The sequence below is a fragment of the Amphibalanus amphitrite genome, unplaced genomic scaffold (assembly GCF_019059575.1).
Source record: "Amphibalanus amphitrite isolate SeventyFive unplaced genomic scaffold, NRLGWU_Aamphi_draft 000680F_arrow, whole genome shotgun sequence".
Lineage (NCBI taxonomy): Eukaryota > Metazoa > Arthropoda > Thecostraca > Balanomorpha > Balanidae > Amphibalanus > Amphibalanus amphitrite.
The window spans coordinates 1-19,542 of NW_024882174.1; the positions used below are offsets into that span (position 1 = coordinate 1).

The window sequence follows — 19,542 nt, forward strand, 5'->3', positions numbered from 1 at the left end:
GCCGCTTTACCGGTTTAGCATCGAGATCACGTACGTAACATCCGATTTCTACCAAAATTGATTTTCTGCAATAACTTTTGATGCAGAAACTACAAAGAAATTGTTCACACAACCCTGGTTCTGAGATCGTCAATTCGCGTCAAAGGCAGAAACAGTTGACAATTGCTATCGATCAAAGTTGGGCTAATCCTAATCACGCTATTGGTAAGACTGACCCCCCCCCCCCCCGGAGAGGGTCTAACAAGTGCAATGTTTGCCAGCATGTAAAAGCTGATGTACCCTTTTTTAAATAAAATAAAAAAAACGGTGTCCTTCGCACACTGACACTCTCTAGCCTTCGAGCGGTCCTTGCCAAGACACATGCCATTACACGTAGGGCTGAATGTGGCCGGTGCCGACGGTCACGACTCACGACCCGATTTGAGTCCCGGGGGCTCAATCCGGCTCTCGCTGTCGCTACCTGTTTCAGCGTCGTAATCAGGCGCTTTAGACCACTCGGCCATGAGCCATGAGGCCATAGACCAATCGGCCATGAGGGGTTAAGTTAAAACTAGGGAGCGGGGGGGGGGGCTAGTTGAAAACTTACCTCATGAATTCCGTCAAAAACGTCCAGTCTGGGACATATGATATCCCCTTTCAGTCTCCTCAGTTCTTCCTGAAAAGGAAAGTGATGTTAATATAATGATTATGAGACCTTTTCAGGTGACAAGTGCAAAGCAAAATGACTATATTCTCAGCCTCTAATACATTTAATATGTAAAATCAAATTGATTATTGTTCAGCAAACATTAATCAATCCACAACAAAGTATGTAATGTCGTTCAGAAATATAAGTTTACACACAGCATGATGGCATTATGACTGCGACCTTGTCACCAAACATGAAGACAATTACACCTGCGAGTAATACACAAAATCATTTCTGGTTAAGAAACTTTTCCAGACTCCAGAATTAAGGGACCTAAAGCAGAGACACAGAGAAAGAGAGGGAGTGAGAGCAAACCCATTCAAGAGCCAATCTATCATGTCTTCAAACTTCAATTGAAACAAATTTGCATTGAATGTCCCCTGATAGATGTCATACTTCAAGTTCACATTTTTAGCTGGTTAATAAAACACCATAAAATGAGAATTGTTAGCGATGAGTGTTGTTAGGAAAATGGTTAGGAGCATAGCAATATGGAAGGTGATAACTATGCCCCAGTTAACATACACACATGGTAACCGTATGGTGCATATGTGGGCTAACCCACCTTCTCCACATGGTGTCCACCTGGTTTTGTAAGACGTCTATGCATTGGAACCATATGGGCTAGCCCATATGGTTCGGTTCCCATGCATACATGTCTTCCAGACCCATGCTCTTCCCCTGCCCATGTGAGACCACCTTGCCCTTGTAATGTCCATGTGGTAACCACATGGGTGTATTAACTGGGGTATAGCCTTGTATATTTTGTTTTGCATATTCCTTCTAGATATGTGACGGGAATCCCACAAAGAATGGCTCCCCAGTGCCCAAGGCTCCCAACGTCAAACAACCCTGTAAGTTGTAACCTCTTGACATGCTCAGCTTTGACCAGTGCTGCAAAGTCAGAGTCAGAATCAGCTGAAGTTGGTATGATAATTTTGACTAGAGTATTAGAGATGGACTGCCCTATAAAGCTTCAAAGTTTGTTATTTTTCGAATAACACAATATATACCCTACAGTCTACACTTCATTCAAATGGTGCTTATGCTGCTGTTGAATGGAGAAATGTTGAGCATAAAACATGCAAACAGCTCACCTTTTCAAGCATCTTGAATGCATACACCCACAAGGCTGGAGGCTGGAGCACTGGAAATGAAATGGAGTAAGAAATGTTATGGACATTGTTGTTGAGAGCCAAATTTATTCTGAATGATTCTGTTTGCATTATACTATTCACAAAAACACACATTAGTACCTACATCACTGAAAGCTGATTGATCAATGAGCGCATGTTTAGCTTTTGCAGGTTTATAACCGAAACAATTTGACATGAGAAACATAGGCGCACTCAAACATAGGCCTGCTCCTGATGACCAGGCGCAGGCCAGGCATGCAGTGATACCTAACATTCAGGCACAGGCCAGGCATGCATTCAGAAAATTATTGGTACACCTCAATCATGCATTTGCCACGCTTTGCAGTCTCGATCAAGACTCGGCCAGTCTGCAAAAGGTGGCAGGTTTCAGATAGATAGATAGATAGATAGATAGATAGATAGATAGATAGATAGATAGATAGATAGATAGATAGATAGATAGAGAGAGAGAGAGAGAGAGAGAGAGAGAGAGAGAGAGAGAGAGAGAGAGAGAGAGAGAGAGAGAGAGAGAGAGAGAGAGAGAGAGAGGAGAGGAGAGGAGAGGAGAGGAGAGGAGAGGAGAGAGAGAGAGAGAGAGAGAGAGAGAGAGAGAGAGAGAGAGAGAGAGAGAGAGAGAGAGAGAGAGAGAGAGAGAGAGAGAGAGAGAGAGAGAGAGAGAGAGAGAGAGAGAGAGAGAGGAGAGACAGTACAAAAGATGTTGCGAATTTCAATTCATACCGAAATAACGACCGTTTGACACGTTTGCCTGACAAAGATGACAGATTGAGATGGAATTAACAGCCAGCCTATAATAAAATGTATAAAACAAACAATGAGAGAGGCCTGTTCAAAAAGTTAATATGTAGCTGTCTACACTAAATAGTCGGTGATTTTCCGTTGGAAATTTTGCGCAAACACCACCTTCATGGGCCTTCGAACAGAACCACCACAATTGAAACAAAAGCGCCAAAAAACTCGAATGTTTGTTTTTTTTCGCTCGGGAAAGATATATACGCAGAAAGCACACAACCGTTCAGTGCACACAACACAACACACACCGCGCGTACACAACAATAACAAACCGCGCAGCTATCAGCGGGAGAGCACGTGTGTATGTAATAATTGGTGTAATTGGTATGTCAATTGGATTGTGAAATGTAAATTGAATCTCATTTGCATGGTTGTCAACAATTAGCACCTTCAGCACTGTGTCTGTAGGCAAGGCTGTAGGTTAGGTAGCTATTTTGATTTATCAAGGAAGGGATGTCTCAGAAGCTAGACTTAGACTCCATGGTTTGCCAAAGTTTGAGAATTGAGTTGTAGAGATACTATATAATCAAGTAAAGTAACCATACTATCATAATCGTTCAGCTGAGCGCGCCGCCGCGAGCGGACGCGAGCGCTGCTCACTCCTCCCCTACCCCCTTCTGCCTACTCCGTGTGTTAGTGTGAGTGTGAGTGTGGATTTGTGCTACTTGAACAGTCTTTCTACATGGATACGTCGTTTGCAACCTCTTCAAGATCTCGTCGTGGCCAATACCCCTTTCGCCTCAACATGCACCGTGATATCGCCCGGCTCCTGGTTCTGCTCGCCGTAGTGCGGGTACTGACCGTCGTGGCCTGCCCGGCACCAGCGCCGCCACCCAGGTCCACGCTTCGAGTTGCCGATCACCATCTCAGGCACCACCTCACCGTAAGAAAACCTGCTTTCCCACGCAATTTTTCTCGGAATTCATCTAACTCTACTTGTGACTCGGCCCCAGCTCTGGCCACCCAACGGCTGCCGGTTTTCAAATCTTCCCGAGCCTCGGGGACGATGGCCCGCGGTCCCGCGCCGCGCGCCGAGCCCCACGGGCGCCAGCTGGCGGCCGTGTCGCCTCACCCTCCCCTCCAGCTGAGAGCCCCGCCGGCCCGCGGGGGTGGGGAGCGGCCGCTCGCGCTGCCCGCGTCCCACGGCGCGCCGCCGGCAGCCCAGGCCCCGCCCATCAGAGGCTCCCCGCGCCACAAGCCGGCCCGCAGCGACGGACGCCGTCCACAACCGCCGCCCACCGGCGGATCGCCCGAGCCTCACGCCCAGCTCCCCACCGCCCTCGCCTCCGCACCCGCTCCAGCCGGTCAACCCGCCGCACCAGCTACCGGCGCCCCTAGGTCGGCCCGAGGCGGCGGCCGGCGGCCGCAGCGCCGCGGCGCGCGTGGACGGAGGGGGCGGGGCGGAGGCCGCACCGCGACCGCGCCCACAGCTCATCGTCCCGGCACCGGACTGCAAATCGGAGCCCTCAATGTCCAGAGCCTCAAGCCCAAACTGCTGGAGCTGTCGGACGAACTTAACCGCCAAGATCTCGACGTCATGCTCCTGTCCGAAACTTGGCTACGACCGAGCACACCCAATCGCCTCCTGGTCATCCCTGGCTACTCCATCAGCCGGGTGGACCGACCTGACGGCCGAGGCTTTGGTGGCGTCGCCATCATCACCAAAGCGGACCTTACGCCTGTAGCACTGAAGCCACCAAGCTCGCAGTGCCCGGACAGTCTTCTGGAATCGCAGTGGGCATTGTTGAAATTACCAAAAAATCGCAATCTAATTGTCTGCTCGGTGTACCGACCGCCGCGTTATTCCGCGACCGCACTGCGTGCGGATTTTACAGACTTGGAAACCCAGCTTCAGCGTGTCCTTATCGACCACCCCAACGTCCCGTTTGTTATATGCGGCGATCTGAATTGTGACTTGTTAAAGAGCGCTAGCTCTCCCGCCCGTCAACACATCAGCGAGTTCCTCTCTGACTACTCCCTGGATCAACTCGTGACAACATCAACATTCACTACCGGTTCTCTCTTGGACGTGTGTATTGTACAAAACCGAAAATTTGTGCGTTCTTATAGCGTAGTCCATTGCCATTTCAGCCCACACAAACTCATCCACGTGACCGTCGACGTGCCTAAGCAGCGCCTAAAACCAACTGTCATCCAATCTAGATCACTTAACCAAGTGGACGTTCACTCTATCAACCAAGAGCTGCTGAGTGTCGATTGGCAGGAAGTTTATAACTCGACGTCTGTTGCTGACAAGTGGCAGGTCTTTTTAGACAACTTTCTACCTGTCTTCGACGACCATGCCCCCCTCAAAAATGTGCTGATAAGAAATCCTACAGCGCCCCCTGTATCTGCCGCCACCCGCGACATTATGTCCAGGCGTCGCTCCGCGTTACGTCGGCTAGGCCGCGAGTCTCCCGAGTATAAGGCTCTTAACCGCTCGGTCCGTGCCGCCTTACGCCGAGACCGCCGTCACGTCCTCCAAAACGAGATCAGCGAGCGTGGGGTAAACAAAGTCTGGCAAAGCATCAAATCAGTGATCGCTGGAAAGAAAGATGGTCCAAATATTCAGCCCGATCTATCTCCCGACGATCTGAACTCCTTCTTCGTCTCTGTCGGGCCCCGCATTGCCACCGAACTGAGTACCCAAAACAACGATACTGATCTAAATGTACGTCTACCCCGTGTCGGCGCATGCAGCTTTAGGCCGAGGGCCATCACTCTCGGGGAACTCGGACTCACAGTGTTCAGCATGCGAAACTCTGCCGCGCGTGGCACTGACGGTATATGCATCCGCATGTTAAAAGTATGCTTCCAAACTATTGGCGACATCATTTTACACATCATTAACGTCTCAATCACCCGTTCCGACATTCCTGACCCCTGGAAACACTCTATCGTTCAACCGATCTTCAAGTCGGGCAACCCATCTGACCCCAGCAATTTCAGACCGATCTCCCTAGTTCCCGTAATCATGAAAATCATCGAGCGTGTAATCCATCAGCAGCTCTATCACTATCTCACCCATAACCACCTTCTTTCGTCTACCCAACACGGATTCCGCCCCCGACACTCCACTGAGACTGCACTGCTGTCAGTCACAGATAGCATCCTTGCCGCCACCGATAGGGGTGAGATCTCAATGCTATGCCTCATAGACCTTAGCAAATGTCTTGACGTCATTGACCATGAACTCCTTGTCAAAAAGCTCCAAATCTACGGTATTGAGACCTCCTGGTTTTCCGCTTATCTTCAGGGACACACGCAGAGTGTATCCCTGAAAGACAAAACCGGCCGTAAGATAACCTCTCGACCGCTCCCAAACACCGTAGGAGTTTTCCAGGGTTCGGCTTTGGGTCCCCTCCTCTTCACTATATTCTCCAACGACCTCTCACTATTTGCCGGAGACGCCACCGCTTATCAGTACGCAGACGACACCCAGATATTGGTGAGCGGCCCACGCAACGACATCAGGAGTCTCATCTCGCGCATGGAGGCATCGCTAGAGTCACTTAACGCATGGTTCTGCGCACACGCCCTGAAAGTCAACGCTTCTAAAACTCAACTGATGGTATTCGGTAGCCGACAAAACCTACGTAACCTGCCTCACTTCAAAATCTCTTTCCGTGACGCTGAGCTCCTGCCGTGCGCGCAGGTGGGAAACCTGGGTGTTGTATTCGACGGCGCACTCACCTGGGAAGCACACGTGGCCGAGCTGAGCCGTCGCTGCATGGGCATACTGATCGGCCTCTCCCACGCACGACACTGCCTCCCAGACGGTATCCTCAAAACGATCGTGACTGCACTCGTCATCTCGCGCGTCCAGTACTGCCTCACTGTATATGGAAATGGCTCCCAGAAAAACTTCGACCGACTTAAAAAAATTCTAAACTTTGCAGCACGGGTCATATTCGGCCGCCGGAAATTCGATCACGTCTCTGGCCTCCGCGATTCACTCGGATGGATGCCTCCGAAAGCTATGGCCGATGTTAAAACCATGGTAACTGCGCAGAAAATAATAAGCAACGGCGAGCCCGAAGCACTAGCTGCCATCTTCACGAATAACAGTGACGCGCGAGAGAGGTCCACTCGACAGGACCACCTTTTCCACCTCCCACGCTCGCGGCTCGAGACTGGCAAGCGACGATTCGGCTACCGGGCCGCGGCGCTACTAAACAGTCTGCCTCCCGGTGTCATCGAACAGCGCCCCGCCCCATTCGCCCGTGCGGCCAAGGCTGCAGTCTGTCCGGCGATGGCGACCGCCCGACGATGACCCGTGTCAGGGGAAGGAGGTGCGACATCCGTGTGCGGTGTGCTGTCTTGAATCGTCCGTTTGTATATAGAGAGAGCGAATGTCCAGCGATTGAATCTGTATGCCTGTGTTTCTTGTCCCCGCATGTTTTTGTTTGTGCCCGACTCAGACTCTGGACTGTAATCGCCACGCCCCGCGTGGATTGTCCATGAAGGTAATACAATACAATACAATACAATAATCATGGTAATTTACAAAAAAATGTGACAAAGCAGGCCTGATAATGCTGAAGTGACTGTGAGGAGCTTTGGCTTGTGCTTTCTTAGCTGAATGCCAAAAGATCCTTAGGAATTATAAAACCCTTTTTTCTGTGAAATGTTTGCATAAATCATGAGAGTATGGTTGCTTTAAATGAATATATGTTTAAGCATGCCTCTCGAAACAGTTCTCATGACAATTCAGATAGAACAGAACTGAACTGAAAGATAGGAACCTTCCAGTTCCTATCCTATCTTTCCTATCTTTCCTCTTGTCCTAGGCTTTTATAGGCATTGATTTCTTGTATGGTAGTGATGAATGAGGATTCTGAGCAAAAGCAGCTTGATCTACCAGTGTAAACATTTTTTCGTTCATAAGTCAAGACAAGAGCAGTGTGTTACTACTGTTTGCATTTTTTATTAGAAAACTATCTATTTACAAATTCCAAGGCATCTTCAATTTACAAATTATGTGAACTGTTAATTATAGCTGCCTGCTTATTTTTGTGCACTTTCACTTATTTAAAAAAATATGAACCCTTAAAGTGGATAAATAAGAATACATGACAATTGTGTGTGTAATGCTTAACTATTACAGAAACTGACAATCACAGTCCAGCCAGCAGCATACTGAAGCTGCAGCTCACTACTGCAGTTCAAGCGCACCATGGAGAGACTTCCTGTAGAGGTTTTAAGTCAAATTGTTGGATGCCTGAACTTCTGTGATCAGCTACAACTTGCCAAAGGTACCTCAAGATTTGGTTGGTGTGTTTAATGTGTTATGATTAGTGTGCACATGTCTTGGTGAACTAGTGGTTCTGTGGTTGCCCAACTGTACAGCTTTCCAGCTGACATTCACACACCTGTAGTATGGCCAAAAAGAAAATGAACTGCATTGACCATGGCAACTATTTGCTCCAGGTGACATCAATCCATACTTTTAAGTACCTACTCTACTAGACAAATAGCCTTTGTGGTCCCAATTTATATCTTTGGATTAGACTTAAGGGTAATGTATTTCTCTCTAGAGAGCATATACAGTGAATCAGCTGAGTGCTGTGCTGAAAACATTGGTGTTACTGTAACATTGGTGCTATAGTTGAGGTGTGCCAGCATTTATATATGGGCCAAAAACCTGAGAAGGGGCAGTTAAAAAGTCAAACTGCTCCTTCCCTGTAAATAATGGTGGCAAATGTTCTGCTAAAATTTGTGAAACTCATCTCCTGTGTTAGTACAGCTTGTCTGGACATTGTGCCAGCTGTTTCGGTGAACTCTGCTGCGTTTGGACGGCAGTATGTGTCCGGTGGCGAGCGGCCGTCCGCGACTGCCTGCAGCGGCGGCAGCGTCTCACGGCCGGCGACCTGAAGGGAAAACGCTGCACGGACACTCTGCTGCGCACCCTGCTGCCCCAGCTGCCGGCTCTCAGAGCTCTGCGCGTCGCCGGATACGACCTCGATATCGACATCGTATGTGAGTTCCAGTACTATGGCTGATATAGTCACTTCACAAACCGTTACCTACTAATTCAATGGGCTTTTTGCTAGAGTGGTTTCCAGAATAGTTTGATGATTTAATCTATGACCATTGACATTCTATAAAGTGTGGAGGATTGTTTCTCCGGCAATGGACTTCTTCGCTCCGCAATTCTCCGAGCCAAAAAGAAGAGGTCGGGCGACTTTTCTTATTGGGAGGTCACCTTGTTGGAAGGTCACCTCACACAGTTGATCTGGGCCTAGTCTGAATTACCGCCGGCTCCGCCGCAGCCGAGCACTGCCGGCGACTGGAGGAGGTGGACCTGTCTCCGTTCCGGCTGAGCGAGGACGCCCTGGAGCGGCTGTGCCAGCACTGTCCGCGCCTCTCCTCCGTGAAGCTGCCCGAGAGCTGCGAGCCGCTCTGGCCGGAGCTGGTGCTGCGCCGGCTGCCCGACCTGCGTGACCTGCGGCTGGAGCACGTGCACCTGACGGCGGCCACGGTGACGCTGCTGCCGGCGGGCCTGGAGCGGCTGTCGCTGTACGCGTGCCAGGTGCCGTGCGGGCCGCGCCAGCCGGCCGACCGCTGGCCGCGGCTCACGGAGCTGGTGCTGACGCTGGCCTCGGTGGACCTGGACGGCGACCTGACCGCCCTGCTGGCCGGCTGTCCGAGCCTGCGCCGGCTCCAGGCCAACTGCGCCGACGCCACCGACCAGCTGCTCAAGGAGCTGCCCGGCCTCAAACAGCTGCAGACTCTGGACCTCTCCTGTGAGTGCCACACATAATGCGCGATAGTCTTCCGCGTCTACCTTGAACAGTGACTGTTCGCCAAATTGTATTATTCGATTCTGAATATTTGTTTTGACACATCTAAAGCGCATTGGGTATGAGTATTTTATAATTACCGACCCAAGTATTGCTACCGTCAAAGTATGTTGGTGTGTGTTCCGGCTGTGTAGAATTGGACGGCCACTTTGATACCCCCGACTGCCACTGTGTTTCAGTCTGTGATGATCTGACGGAGGCCGCTCTGGTGGAGAGCCTGCCGCGCCTGAGGCAGCTGAAGTCGCTGAACCTGTGCGGCGTGTCGTCCGTCACCGACACCGTGCTGTGCAGCCTGGCCGGCGCCGAGTCGCTCTCCGAGCTGACCCTGGGGGTCGAGGTGTACTACCAGAGCGTGGACTTCACGATGGACGGGCTCCAAAGGTCAGTGTCGCCGTCAGGCCGTACTTGACGTGAAACCTAAGATAAAATGAAATTTGATGAATACTATCGCATAGGTACAAGCGTTGTTTGCCACATGATTCCTGTATGTTTTTGTGGAGCTCTATGCCCCCGAACGTCTGTCGATGTTGTATGTATGTGCGACGTCTGACGCGCGCCGTGTCGGCCGTGCAGTCTGGTCATGAGCTGCGCCTCCCTCACCACGGTGGTGCTGATGTACTGGGAAGAGAAGGATCTGGAGGCCGTCATCCGCGGCCTGTCTGCGCAACTGGACCCGGAGCGGCGCGTCACCCTCACTATCGATGGTACGTGCGACCGCACTGCACATACACTTATGCGCAGAATATTACTATAATGCGTGCCTTCATTGGGAATGCTTTCGATAGATTTGTTATCATCCCATATTGCATAGCAAGTACGAGCTGTTATGTACAGTTAGTATGTATATTTATCATTTATCCTTTTGGACGCAATAAGCCAAATGTTATATTGTTCGTCTGATTTTCAGCAAAGTCCCGTCCACATGTGCGGTTGACGGAATGTCCGTACATCCCGGCTACCGTCCTCATGTCGTGTGTTTGACGTGCTACCCGACCCGTCCGACAGAGACGATGCTGGAGCAGATTGACGAGTCAGTGCTGCCAGCCGCCGACAGCCCGCTACGGATCGCCACGTTCAGATGAGCTCCCTCTGGGACCACGGACCGAGGACCGGGGACTCTCCCGGACGGGCCGTGAATGTTGTCACAGCTTTTATAACACCTCGCACTAACGCTGAGTAGTTTGGTAGAGATGCCTGAGACATATAAGGCTATATGGTACATATTTTGTGCATATTTGGTGGAGATTTGGTTCATCGTGTCTCTTAGAAGTTTTTAGTTTGGTTTGCACAATTGCTTATATAGGTGCCTGATTTTTCACATTATCAGATACCATTTTCGATTAAATTTATGATTTCTGAAATAAGTTCATTATATGTTTGTTGAAAAGGAGATTTGGTTCAGTTCGGTGCATTTGCCAGATAACCCGTCGTGATACGGCTATTTTCCACATTATTATCCATTTGTTGCTTACTGGCGTGGGGTACCTTCCAGTAGCAAAGCTTAGTCACTTACCCTTAGAATGCTGAGCCATTACAAAATACCATAGTCAACTGCTTTTATATGTTAGACAGCTTTGTGAGCAATATGAATTATTTATATACCGTTGAGGAACGGCTTCGACCTCGCCTTTCCAGCGTTGCCTTGTGATGCTTGCAAATCCTTGCTTGCAATATGGTGGTGGGTTTAGCTTTCATGCAGGCCAGTAACTGGTTGAATTTGCGGCATTGAGGCTTGGGCGGCTGCTTCTACTCACCGCGTAGAGATGTCAATAACGAACTATAAGCAGTTTATCTCAAAGTATTTTATGGGGATGCTTTATTTCAGCAGTTGTGCGGTAGTAGAAATCATCCGCCTTTTTATGCGTTAATCTCGACTCCGCTCTGGGATGGGTACGGCTCTGGCCTCAGCTGGAGCATAAGTCACCGGCTTAGGCCGGCTGGAGTCACCCGGCTGTCTATACGAACCGGTCGGCCTCTGACGTCACCGGCGGAGATGCCGGGGTGACGTCACCGGCTTTCGGAAGGCGCCGGGCGGCTCCCGGAGCCGCTGCGTCGGCTCGGTCCGGACTCTGGCGACTTTTCCGGAGCTCCGGGTGGGGCGGGTGCCTGTGTGACTGCGGGACGTTTTCTGCTGCTGTTTTGTGCGCGATTCAAGCAGCAATGAATGTACACCGAGAAATGGGCTGACGATCCGGATGGACCGATGGGATGGACGATGGAATGGCCTGGAGTCTTTCTTTTTATCATAGTGATATATCCGTTTTAAGTGGCTTCGATGAAGTGCCAAAATAAATCATTTTCCTGAAGCACGTCTGTTGTACAAGTGGAGAGCGGCCTGTGTTTTCCCCACACGACAGCTGCGGTTGCGACCTGACTGGATTTACGATCAAATAGCTGTATCGGCTCCCTTCTATCGGCACCACAGCATAGAGTCTCGAATCACGATAGACCCGAATACGAGGAGGAACTATTCTGGGCTACCCTCCGGGAGCGAGCCTCCTCGTGGAAGTCGCCTGAGAACCAGTGGTGTCGCCTGTATGAGTTGTAATGCAGGTCATCCGGTTCGTCTGTAGAGCGCGGTGGAGAAGGGACCCATCCGATCAGTTGGGACTTTCTTGGGTCGTTTGTAGTGTAACTTACAGTTACATAAGCATCCCCGTCTATGCTAGAGCAGTAGTGTCAGCTACTCCGTCTGTAGTGCTGGATTAGAACAATGACGTCACCTGCCCCCATCTGTACTGTGAGTGAGGCCACGACGTCACCCTTCCCCGCATTTAGTGTATTACAGTGATGTCACCTGTCCCGTCTGTAGTATAAAGCAGTGACGCCACCTGCTCCGTCTGTAGTGTACTACAGTAAGGTCATCCGTCCCAGTCTGCAGCGTGAGTGAGGCCATGACGTCATCCTTTCCCGTATGTAGTGTATTACAGTGACATCAGTATTACAGTGACATCACTTGCCCCGTCTGTAGCATAAAGCAGTGACGTCATCCGTCCCCGTCTGTAGTGTCAGACAGTGACGTCATCCGGCTGAGTAGAGAGGTGACGTCACTCGGTCTGCGGGTGCGGGTGCCCCACCGCGGTGGGTGGGCCGAGCGACGGTGCACCGTCGCTCGGCTGGCCGTACCGGTCACGTGACCAGGTCATCAGCCAATCGCCGGTCGGCGCCGACGTCACTCGGGCCGTACTTGAGGGTGACGGCGCCACCGGAGGCCAGCCAGTCTCTCCCGAGAACAGCCAGTGACGCGACATGAAGGTGTTCATCCTGCTGGTAAGTACTCATCGGGGAGACGGGTCCTGCGAGAGTCAACAGTCTCACGTACCGCCAGTGACGCCTCGGGGCTGTGCTTTGTCCGACTCTGACCTCAGAGTAGCATCGTTGATAACAAAAGTGAAAGGTGTTTAGTTGCTTACTAGTGGGTCTAGCTCTGAACGTCGCGCAACTGTGACATATGTTCGTGTGCTTAAATCGTTCGTCAGCTATCCCACATATAGCCAATTACAGTCGACCAAAATATGCAGAAATGACTTCTACAGCATTGTCATATCATGCATGAGTCATCCAGAGTCCGTGCTCTCCAGTCCCCACCGTAGTCCGTAATTAGGCCTTATCAACTGGGGCATCGAAGACCGGTCCTACCCAAGGTTATAACGAGCATACCGGTGACCTCGTGAACGATCGACGGGCCCGGGAAAGGCAGTCTGGTCCATTCTGCCGCTCTGCGCACACGGAAGACTGTCGTCGTTCTTGCTCGCACCAATCAAGCAAGCATACGAGATTCACCAGTTCGCATCTGTTCATCGCCGCAGTCCGGACTCGTGTCCTGACCGTTTTCCCACCCCACCCGGGAACAGACCCGAGCAGCACACTTTGTCCCACGGGGTCGGGATGGAGCCGGGCGGAGAACGTGCCACCGAGCATGGCCTCTATTGCATGGCCCTGAGCGGGCAGCCCTTCCACCGAACGTGACCCGGCCGACCCCCTATCAACCGTGACCCGGTCACCCGCGGCCGACCTCTTCCCACGGCCAAACGCCAGGAGCGGAACGGCAAGGGCAAACGGACGGCTGACAAACGATTCTTCAGACAACTACAGGCCAACTGCGGACCTCAATGAAAAACCCAAATGCCGAGTCGCTCGTTATTTTGGTATGCAATGCCACTTTAAAATGTTTAATCCGCAGCAAGCGGAGAGGACTGAGGAGCATCAACTAAGAAGGCTCGAATTAACCCAACGGGTCGGCACCACCTAACGTGAGTGGATGACTATGACTGTCACATTGCGAATGCCATTCTCCGCCAGTACTCAATGACTCATAGTCAATCTGTTCATCCAGTTTACCGCCCACCGCTCGCCAGTCCGTCCGGGCAGTGTCATGTCCGCCCGTCCATGCAGTTGTCTGTCCAGTCTACTGCACACCGGAGTGTGGAGACCACACTCGCCCCCCCCCCCCCAATCTACCACCCGTTCGGTCGGTCTCCTGCCCACTACCCATATATCTAATGTCCCATCCCAACACCCATCGTTTCAGTCCAATGTTCACAGTCCATTATGTTCCATTCCAACGTCCGTATGCTCTGTCCATATTTCGTCCTTCCAGTAACATTTGTCCAGTCCACCCTCTGTCCATTGTCTCGGTCATGGCCGGCCGGTCCGCGAGCGCCGTCAACCCATGGGGGAGTGGCTCGCCATCCGACCAGTCTCGCCTCTGCAAGGGCCGCCGCGCGCGTCACCTCTGCAGGGGCCGGCTATGATCACCACGGGACGGTATGACACAGGCGTGGTGCCGTGCGTCACGACTCACGAGCGCCGCGAGGTTCGTGACGTAATGCATAATGTAGACGGCCCAGCCAGCGCCGCCGAGCAGCCGTACTCTTTCTACCTTCATATCAAGGATTAGCCGGTCCTGTACAGTCAGACGATTTTGCCTGCATACCGAAGACATCTCGCAAATACCGCTTGTCGTACTCCGTTCACTGCGAACCATCATACGAACACAGGAATCTGTTTACCGGTGCCGTGCATAGGGTAACTGTGGGGAAAACGCACCCCTGGGTTAAACGCCTCCCCTAAAAAAATCGTATTTCTTATCGACGGATAGGTGTTTTATCCTATTTTTCAGAACAGTCAGCTGCTTGTTTACGTAGGTCTCTATTTCCGGTTCTGCGTCTTGAGGAGCAGCGTGGGTAGGTGATGATGTTGGTTTTGGGTATTGTTTTTGTTGTTTTTACAGAAGATTCCTAATATTTTGATGCCCTCTGTATACCACAAAACTTGCTATTGTGCACATCACTCAAAACTGCGTTTTATTGTCATTCTGTTGAATGTATTATGCTGCGGCGTTAGTGGCGCACTTTTTGCCAATATTTTGTTGACCGGAAATGGAGTGGATGGGGAAAGACGCCTACTCGATGCATGGGGCAAGACGCCCCCAGTTTTCTGAAAGGGGGGCGTTTTGCACGGTGGTGAGAGACGAGAGTGCAGGGTAGCGCCCTGTAGGTCGGGGCCGAAAAGGCCTCTACCTGTCCTTTTTTTGCTGATATATCCTAAACGACTGCAGATATCGTCACCAAACTTTCAGGACTCCTCCGGGCATCCATTTTACACATTGCAACAAAATTTTATTCCAAAGACTATGATAGGTTGACCGCAAATGACGTCAGAATGACGTCAAGTTCTGCCATGTTCATCATTTTCTGTTGATAGATGGGGTGGGGGCGCTTTGCACAATGCACATGGGTGTGGGCGTATTACCCAGGGTATGGGGCAAAACGCCCTTTTGTAAGGGTATGCGAAAACCTTTTTGGGGGGTTAAATACCACACGTAGGTGTCTTTTCTTGGTCTCAAAGCGTAGTAAAAAGAATGAGCTACATGATGGTGCCCAAAGGTTTAAGTAATCTGTGTTGAGTTGAGTGTCAGAAGGTTTCGCGCTTAAGGGGGGCGTTTTTGACCTATTCACCCTACTGCAGGGATTTAACTAAGTGCAGCAGACATACGAGAAACACCAGCATTCATCATCCGGAAATAAACTGCATCGCTGGCGCATGTAACATTCCGTATAACTTTCCGCGTTCGTAACAGATTGTCAACATGGTAAGAGAATCGCCTAAAAATAACTTAGTTAACTATCCAACGAACCAGACCTAGCTGATAGCTACCACCTGCCAAGTGGACAGCTATCTCGATCATCAGGTAGCCAGGATCAATGACACCTATATAACGAAGCATTGGCACAGCGGCCCCCAAGATGCAGGCCAAAGCGGGGCGGAGCTAGGGATGCAATGCTTACTTTCACCTGGAAAAGACGGCGACCCTATCGGCACGGCACCACCGACGCGCCTAGTAGGCAATCAACTTCGCTGTTCTGTCGAAGTCAGCTCGCTGACCGCAGAACTCCTCGAAACGGCGTGGAATACGGACAGCGTACCTTCACGTCATCCAACAGCGATCGAGCCATCAATAATGAGATGTGCACAGGATACCGGGCTTATTGGTGACGTCACCTAATCACGAAACAGGATACCGAATTCAAAGACAGATGAGTGATGACTAAAGGCTGTAGCCGACCAGTTTACTACGTCGTATTATAAATCAGCACCACTTAGCCGAATGGCAGGTAGAAGGCATACCAATGACAGGCTGTGTCGACAGCACGACCCCATCATAGGCGGCGGAACGGGGAGGGCACCGGGGCACCGTGCCCCCTTTGATTTTGGCATTTTAACATTAGCCCTATGGGCGTTGCATGGAAAGAATGGGACCAAAAGTCGGCAGTGCTCCCTCCCCTTAATTGAAGGTGTTCCGCCGCTACTGGACCCCATGTATGAAATTAACCACCCACCGACTGATGCGGCTCAGGTGACTTCCGTATGACATCATGCTCTGCGTGTTTCAGTGTGTGGTGGGCGCGGCGGTGGCGCGGCCCGAGCTGCTGGACGGCCTGGAGCACAGCCACGAGGCGCATCACGAGCACCCGCAGCCTTACGAGGAGCCGGTGGGACCGCCGCAGCCGTACCAGTTCACCTACCAGGCCGGCCGCTACCCCAACCACGTGGACCGCACCCACAGGTCAGTTGGCGCCGCCCGCCACTGGAACGCACACGGTCCCGCGAACCGCGGTCCCGTATCACAGTACAATGGAACTGGGAACAGCCGCTCCAGCAAGGAGCATACCGAAGTAGCTGTGGTCACCGGTGGGGTAGATCAGTTAGCCATGCGACTTGAGATTGTCAGTCCATTACGATGCCCGTATGACACCATTTTTATCTCAAACTGGCCCGTACTGACGCGCCCGTCCACTTCCCCAGCGAGAGCCGCGGCACGGACGGCGTGGTGGTCGGCACATACGAGTACCTGGACCCGCTGAAGCGCGTCGTCAAGGTCGACTACACGGCCGACCAGAACGGCTTCCATCCCAACGTGCAGGGACCGGTGCCGCAGGCGCCCAGGGTGAGTCCGCCGCCGCTCGGCCGAGCCTCAAAGGGAGAGCGAGGGAGAGAGGGAGAGCGGGATCCTCGGCTTATCCTGACCTTGACGGCCGTCGGAGGTCAGCGTCGCCAGAGCCGCTCACGAACCTTCTCCGGCCACTCGGGACCGTAAAAAGCCGGACGCGGCCCACGACCCCGCCGGTGTCGCTACACAGACAATGGCCGAGCTGAGACACCTCGGAGGTTTTGCGACATGCCCACTTTTACCACTCGCTGGAGTGTCCAGGAGGGCGACCGACCGGTAACGCACGCAGTGTCTAATCCGGCCCCCGGACGGTACCGGCCGGCCGTCCGTCCATCCCGGCGGACAGCTGCGCCATGACGGCCCCATCCCCGCTGACACTGAGCCGGATACAGGCGTCTTGTGTGGGCGTATCACAAACCCTGGTTAGAGACATAAACCCCACAATCCGGCCAAGTCGCCGACACAATGCGACGGCGCTCCTTTCCAATTAATCCATAGCACCACATGCGCCGTAGCGAAGCTTGCAAAACCGGTCAAGCTACGAATATGATTCATTAAAATGACCAACTTACGAGCATAGGGAATACGTGTGGAAGGAATTCGTTCACAAACAAGAGACTTGTTAATCCAGTGTTTACCGTTACATGGAAGTCCACCATCCCCACGGTTCGTCGGAAGGTCATCTCAGGCTCAAAAGAAACGATATATACCATTCGAAAGCTGACGGTGAGCTGAATCCAAAAATGTAATTTTTATCAAAATCGATCGATGGCCTTTTTTGCAAATTGCGTTTTTGTAAAAACTTAATAATCTTTTATTCAACGGGCTGTCCTGGACATTCTTGAAAACATTAACATATATTTTTGAGTTCCAGTGAAAGCTGAATGCCAAAAGAACAATATTTAGCCAAGCAACATTTCCAAACATTAATATGCGTCTCCCACAGCCGAAAATAAGGCGCAATCACACAGCTCAGTGTCACGATGGACCAGTCAGCCACACAGAAGCGTGAAATGACCCTTATCGACTCGCAGACCCGGCGCTCTAGGCCCGCCTGACCGGCCACGGAAAGAACGTTCGGCTCTCGTTCTACTAAACAAATGTCATATTTGTCAGTTTAACTGTCCACATCGCTATTAAAGTTATTCAGGATACCTGTGAAGAAAATTCATTGTTCTGTCATCCTCACATCATGCATTAATTTGCATTTGTTCATGTCTACTTCGCTCAATTGAGCTTGGTATCATGCCCATATAAGGAAAATTGGCCGCGCTAAAATGTCAGAGGCTGCACCGGCCTCAGCTCGGGTGGAGTGGGGGTAGCGCCCGGCGGGGCAGGGTAACCTTTGACCGGTCGCACGGCCGAGCAGCTGTCACCAGTACAGCCTCTGACAGTGAAACCCCGCTCACTTCCCCTGGGCGGGCACTGATCGCAGCTGGATGGAACAAAACATGCATAAGAAAAATGTAAATTAAAGCATGTTGTAAATCGAGCAGAACAATGAATTTTCTTCACAGGTATCCTGAATAACTTTAATAGCGATGTGGACAGTTAAACTGACAAATATGACATTTGTTTAGTAGAACGAGAGCCGAACGTTCTTTCCGGGACCGGTCAGACGGGCCGAGAGCGCCGGGTCTGCGAGTCGATAAGGGTCATTTCACGCTTCTGTGTGACTGACTTTGGTCCATCGTGACACTGAGCTGTGTGATTGCGCCTTATTTTCGGCTGTGGGAGACGCATATTAACATTTGGAAATATTGCTTCGCTAAATATTGTTCTTTTGGCGTTCAGCTTTCAATGGAACTCAAAAATATATGTTTATGTTTTCAAGAATGTCCGGGACAGCCCGTTGAATAAAAGATTATTAAGTTTTTACAAAAACGCAATTTTCAAAAAAGGCCATCGATCGATTTTTATAAAAAATACATTTTTGGATTCAGCTCACCGTCAGCTTTCGAATGGTATATACCGTTTCTTTTGAGCCTGAGATGATCTTCCGACGAACCGTGTCCCCTCTATTGCGCGAAAAATACGCCCCTCAAGCGGATTTCGCCATGCCCCCCCCCCCCGCCCCCGCACGCGAACGCCCCATTAAAACGGTCGTCTGTCCTCCCGGTCCACAGGAGTCGGCTGCGGTGGCGGCCGCGCGTGAGAACTTCTTCACCCGCTCGGCACAGATCGTGGCCGAGCAGGCGCGCATCGGCCAGGAGCACGCCCGGCTGCGGGCGATCGCCGAGGCCGAGCGGGCCCAGCGCGAGGCCGCCGAGCAGCAGCAGTACCAGTGAGGCGGCCGGCGTTCACCCGCAGCGCCGCGACCGACCGGAGCGTAGCTACTGCGCCCGCTAATACACATAATCGTCCTAGTGTTTCCCGTTCACCGCTCCCCCCTCTCCAGTGTGTCAATCGTAGCATATTTATATGTACAGTGTCGATAAATATATGTTCGGTTCCTTTCGTTGAAGTTTCTGGCCCATGACAGTGCGATGCGCATCGGCTGCCCGACGTCGCCTGCGGCGCCTTATTATTCACAAGGCCATGAAGCACTAAGGTTACCAACCCTCGCCCCCGCTAGTCCGGGGTGACGGCACTCCTTTCCGCATTCCTTCGCGAACCAAAAACCCCACATCTCGTCTCTGGTCAGCCACCACA

At 51.6% G+C, this 19,542-nt stretch overlaps 2 protein-coding genes and 1 long non-coding RNA gene across 10 annotated transcripts; 2 read left to right on the forward strand and 1 right to left on the reverse strand.

Annotated features, from left to right (window-relative positions):
• Positions 1 to 585: 585 nt before the first annotated feature.
• LOC122364521 lies at positions 586 to 2,641 on the reverse strand. Its single transcript, XR_006253560.1, has 3 exons — positions 2,563 to 2,641; positions 1,786 to 1,835; positions 586 to 655 (listed from the first exon to the last, which is right to left on the reverse strand). It is a non-coding gene; the product is annotated as an uncharacterized LOC122364521 (long non-coding RNA).
• A 206-nt stretch (positions 2,642 to 2,847) lies between these two features.
• LOC122364518 lies at positions 2,848 to 11,743 on the forward strand. Of its 8 annotated transcripts, none has more exons than XM_043334952.1 (7): positions 2,848 to 2,935; positions 7,742 to 7,889; positions 8,437 to 8,613; positions 8,907 to 9,380; positions 9,617 to 9,818; positions 10,011 to 10,141; positions 10,443 to 11,743. In XM_043334952.1, exons 2-7 carry the CDS (start codon positions 7,811 to 7,813, stop codon positions 10,517 to 10,519), a joined length of 1,140 nt encoding a protein of 379 aa, XP_043190887.1. In that variant the 5' UTR covers positions 2,848 to 2,935; positions 7,742 to 7,810; the 3' UTR covers positions 10,520 to 11,743. The 8 variants fall into 8 exon arrangements, with proteins under 8 accessions (XP_043190887.1, XP_043190893.1, XP_043190886.1 ...); XM_043334958.1 differs by having other exon boundaries at positions 2,860 to 2,935; positions 7,763 to 7,889; XM_043334951.1 differs by having other exon boundaries at positions 2,876 to 2,958.
• An 810-nt stretch (positions 11,744 to 12,553) lies between these two features.
• Positions 12,554 to 19,348, forward strand: LOC122364508 (cuticle protein 6-like). Its single transcript, XM_043334932.1, has 4 exons — positions 12,554 to 12,707; positions 16,334 to 16,506; positions 16,746 to 16,887; positions 19,017 to 19,348. Exons 1-4 carry the CDS (start codon positions 12,687 to 12,689, stop codon positions 19,176 to 19,178), a joined length of 498 nt encoding a protein of 165 aa, XP_043190867.1. The 5' UTR covers positions 12,554 to 12,686; the 3' UTR covers positions 19,179 to 19,348.
• Positions 19,349 to 19,542: the final 194 nt, after the last annotated feature.

Bases quoted from the DNA above. Each gene is read 5' to 3' on its own strand.
- LOC122364518 (XM_043334952.1), top strand. From the start codon at position 7,811: ATGGAGAGACTTCCTGTAGAGGTTTTAAGTCAAATTGTTGGATGCCTG. The intron at 7,890-8,436 runs GTACCTCAAGAT...TTTGGACGGCAG, and splicing joins TCAGCTACAACTTGCCAAAG to TATGTGTCCGGTGGCGAGCG. The intron at 9,819-10,010 runs GTCAGTGTCGCC...TCGGCCGTGCAG, and splicing joins ACGATGGACGGGCTCCAAAG to TCTGGTCATGAGCTGCGCCT.
- LOC122364508 (XM_043334932.1), top strand. From the start codon at position 12,687: ATGAAGGTGTTCATCCTGCTG. The intron at 16,507-16,745 runs GTCAGTTGGCGC...CCACTTCCCCAG, and splicing joins CACGTGGACCGCACCCACAG to CGAGAGCCGCGGCACGGACG. The intron at 16,888-19,016 runs GTGAGTCCGCCG...CCCGGTCCACAG, and splicing joins CGGTGCCGCAGGCGCCCAGG to GAGTCGGCTGCGGTGGCGGC.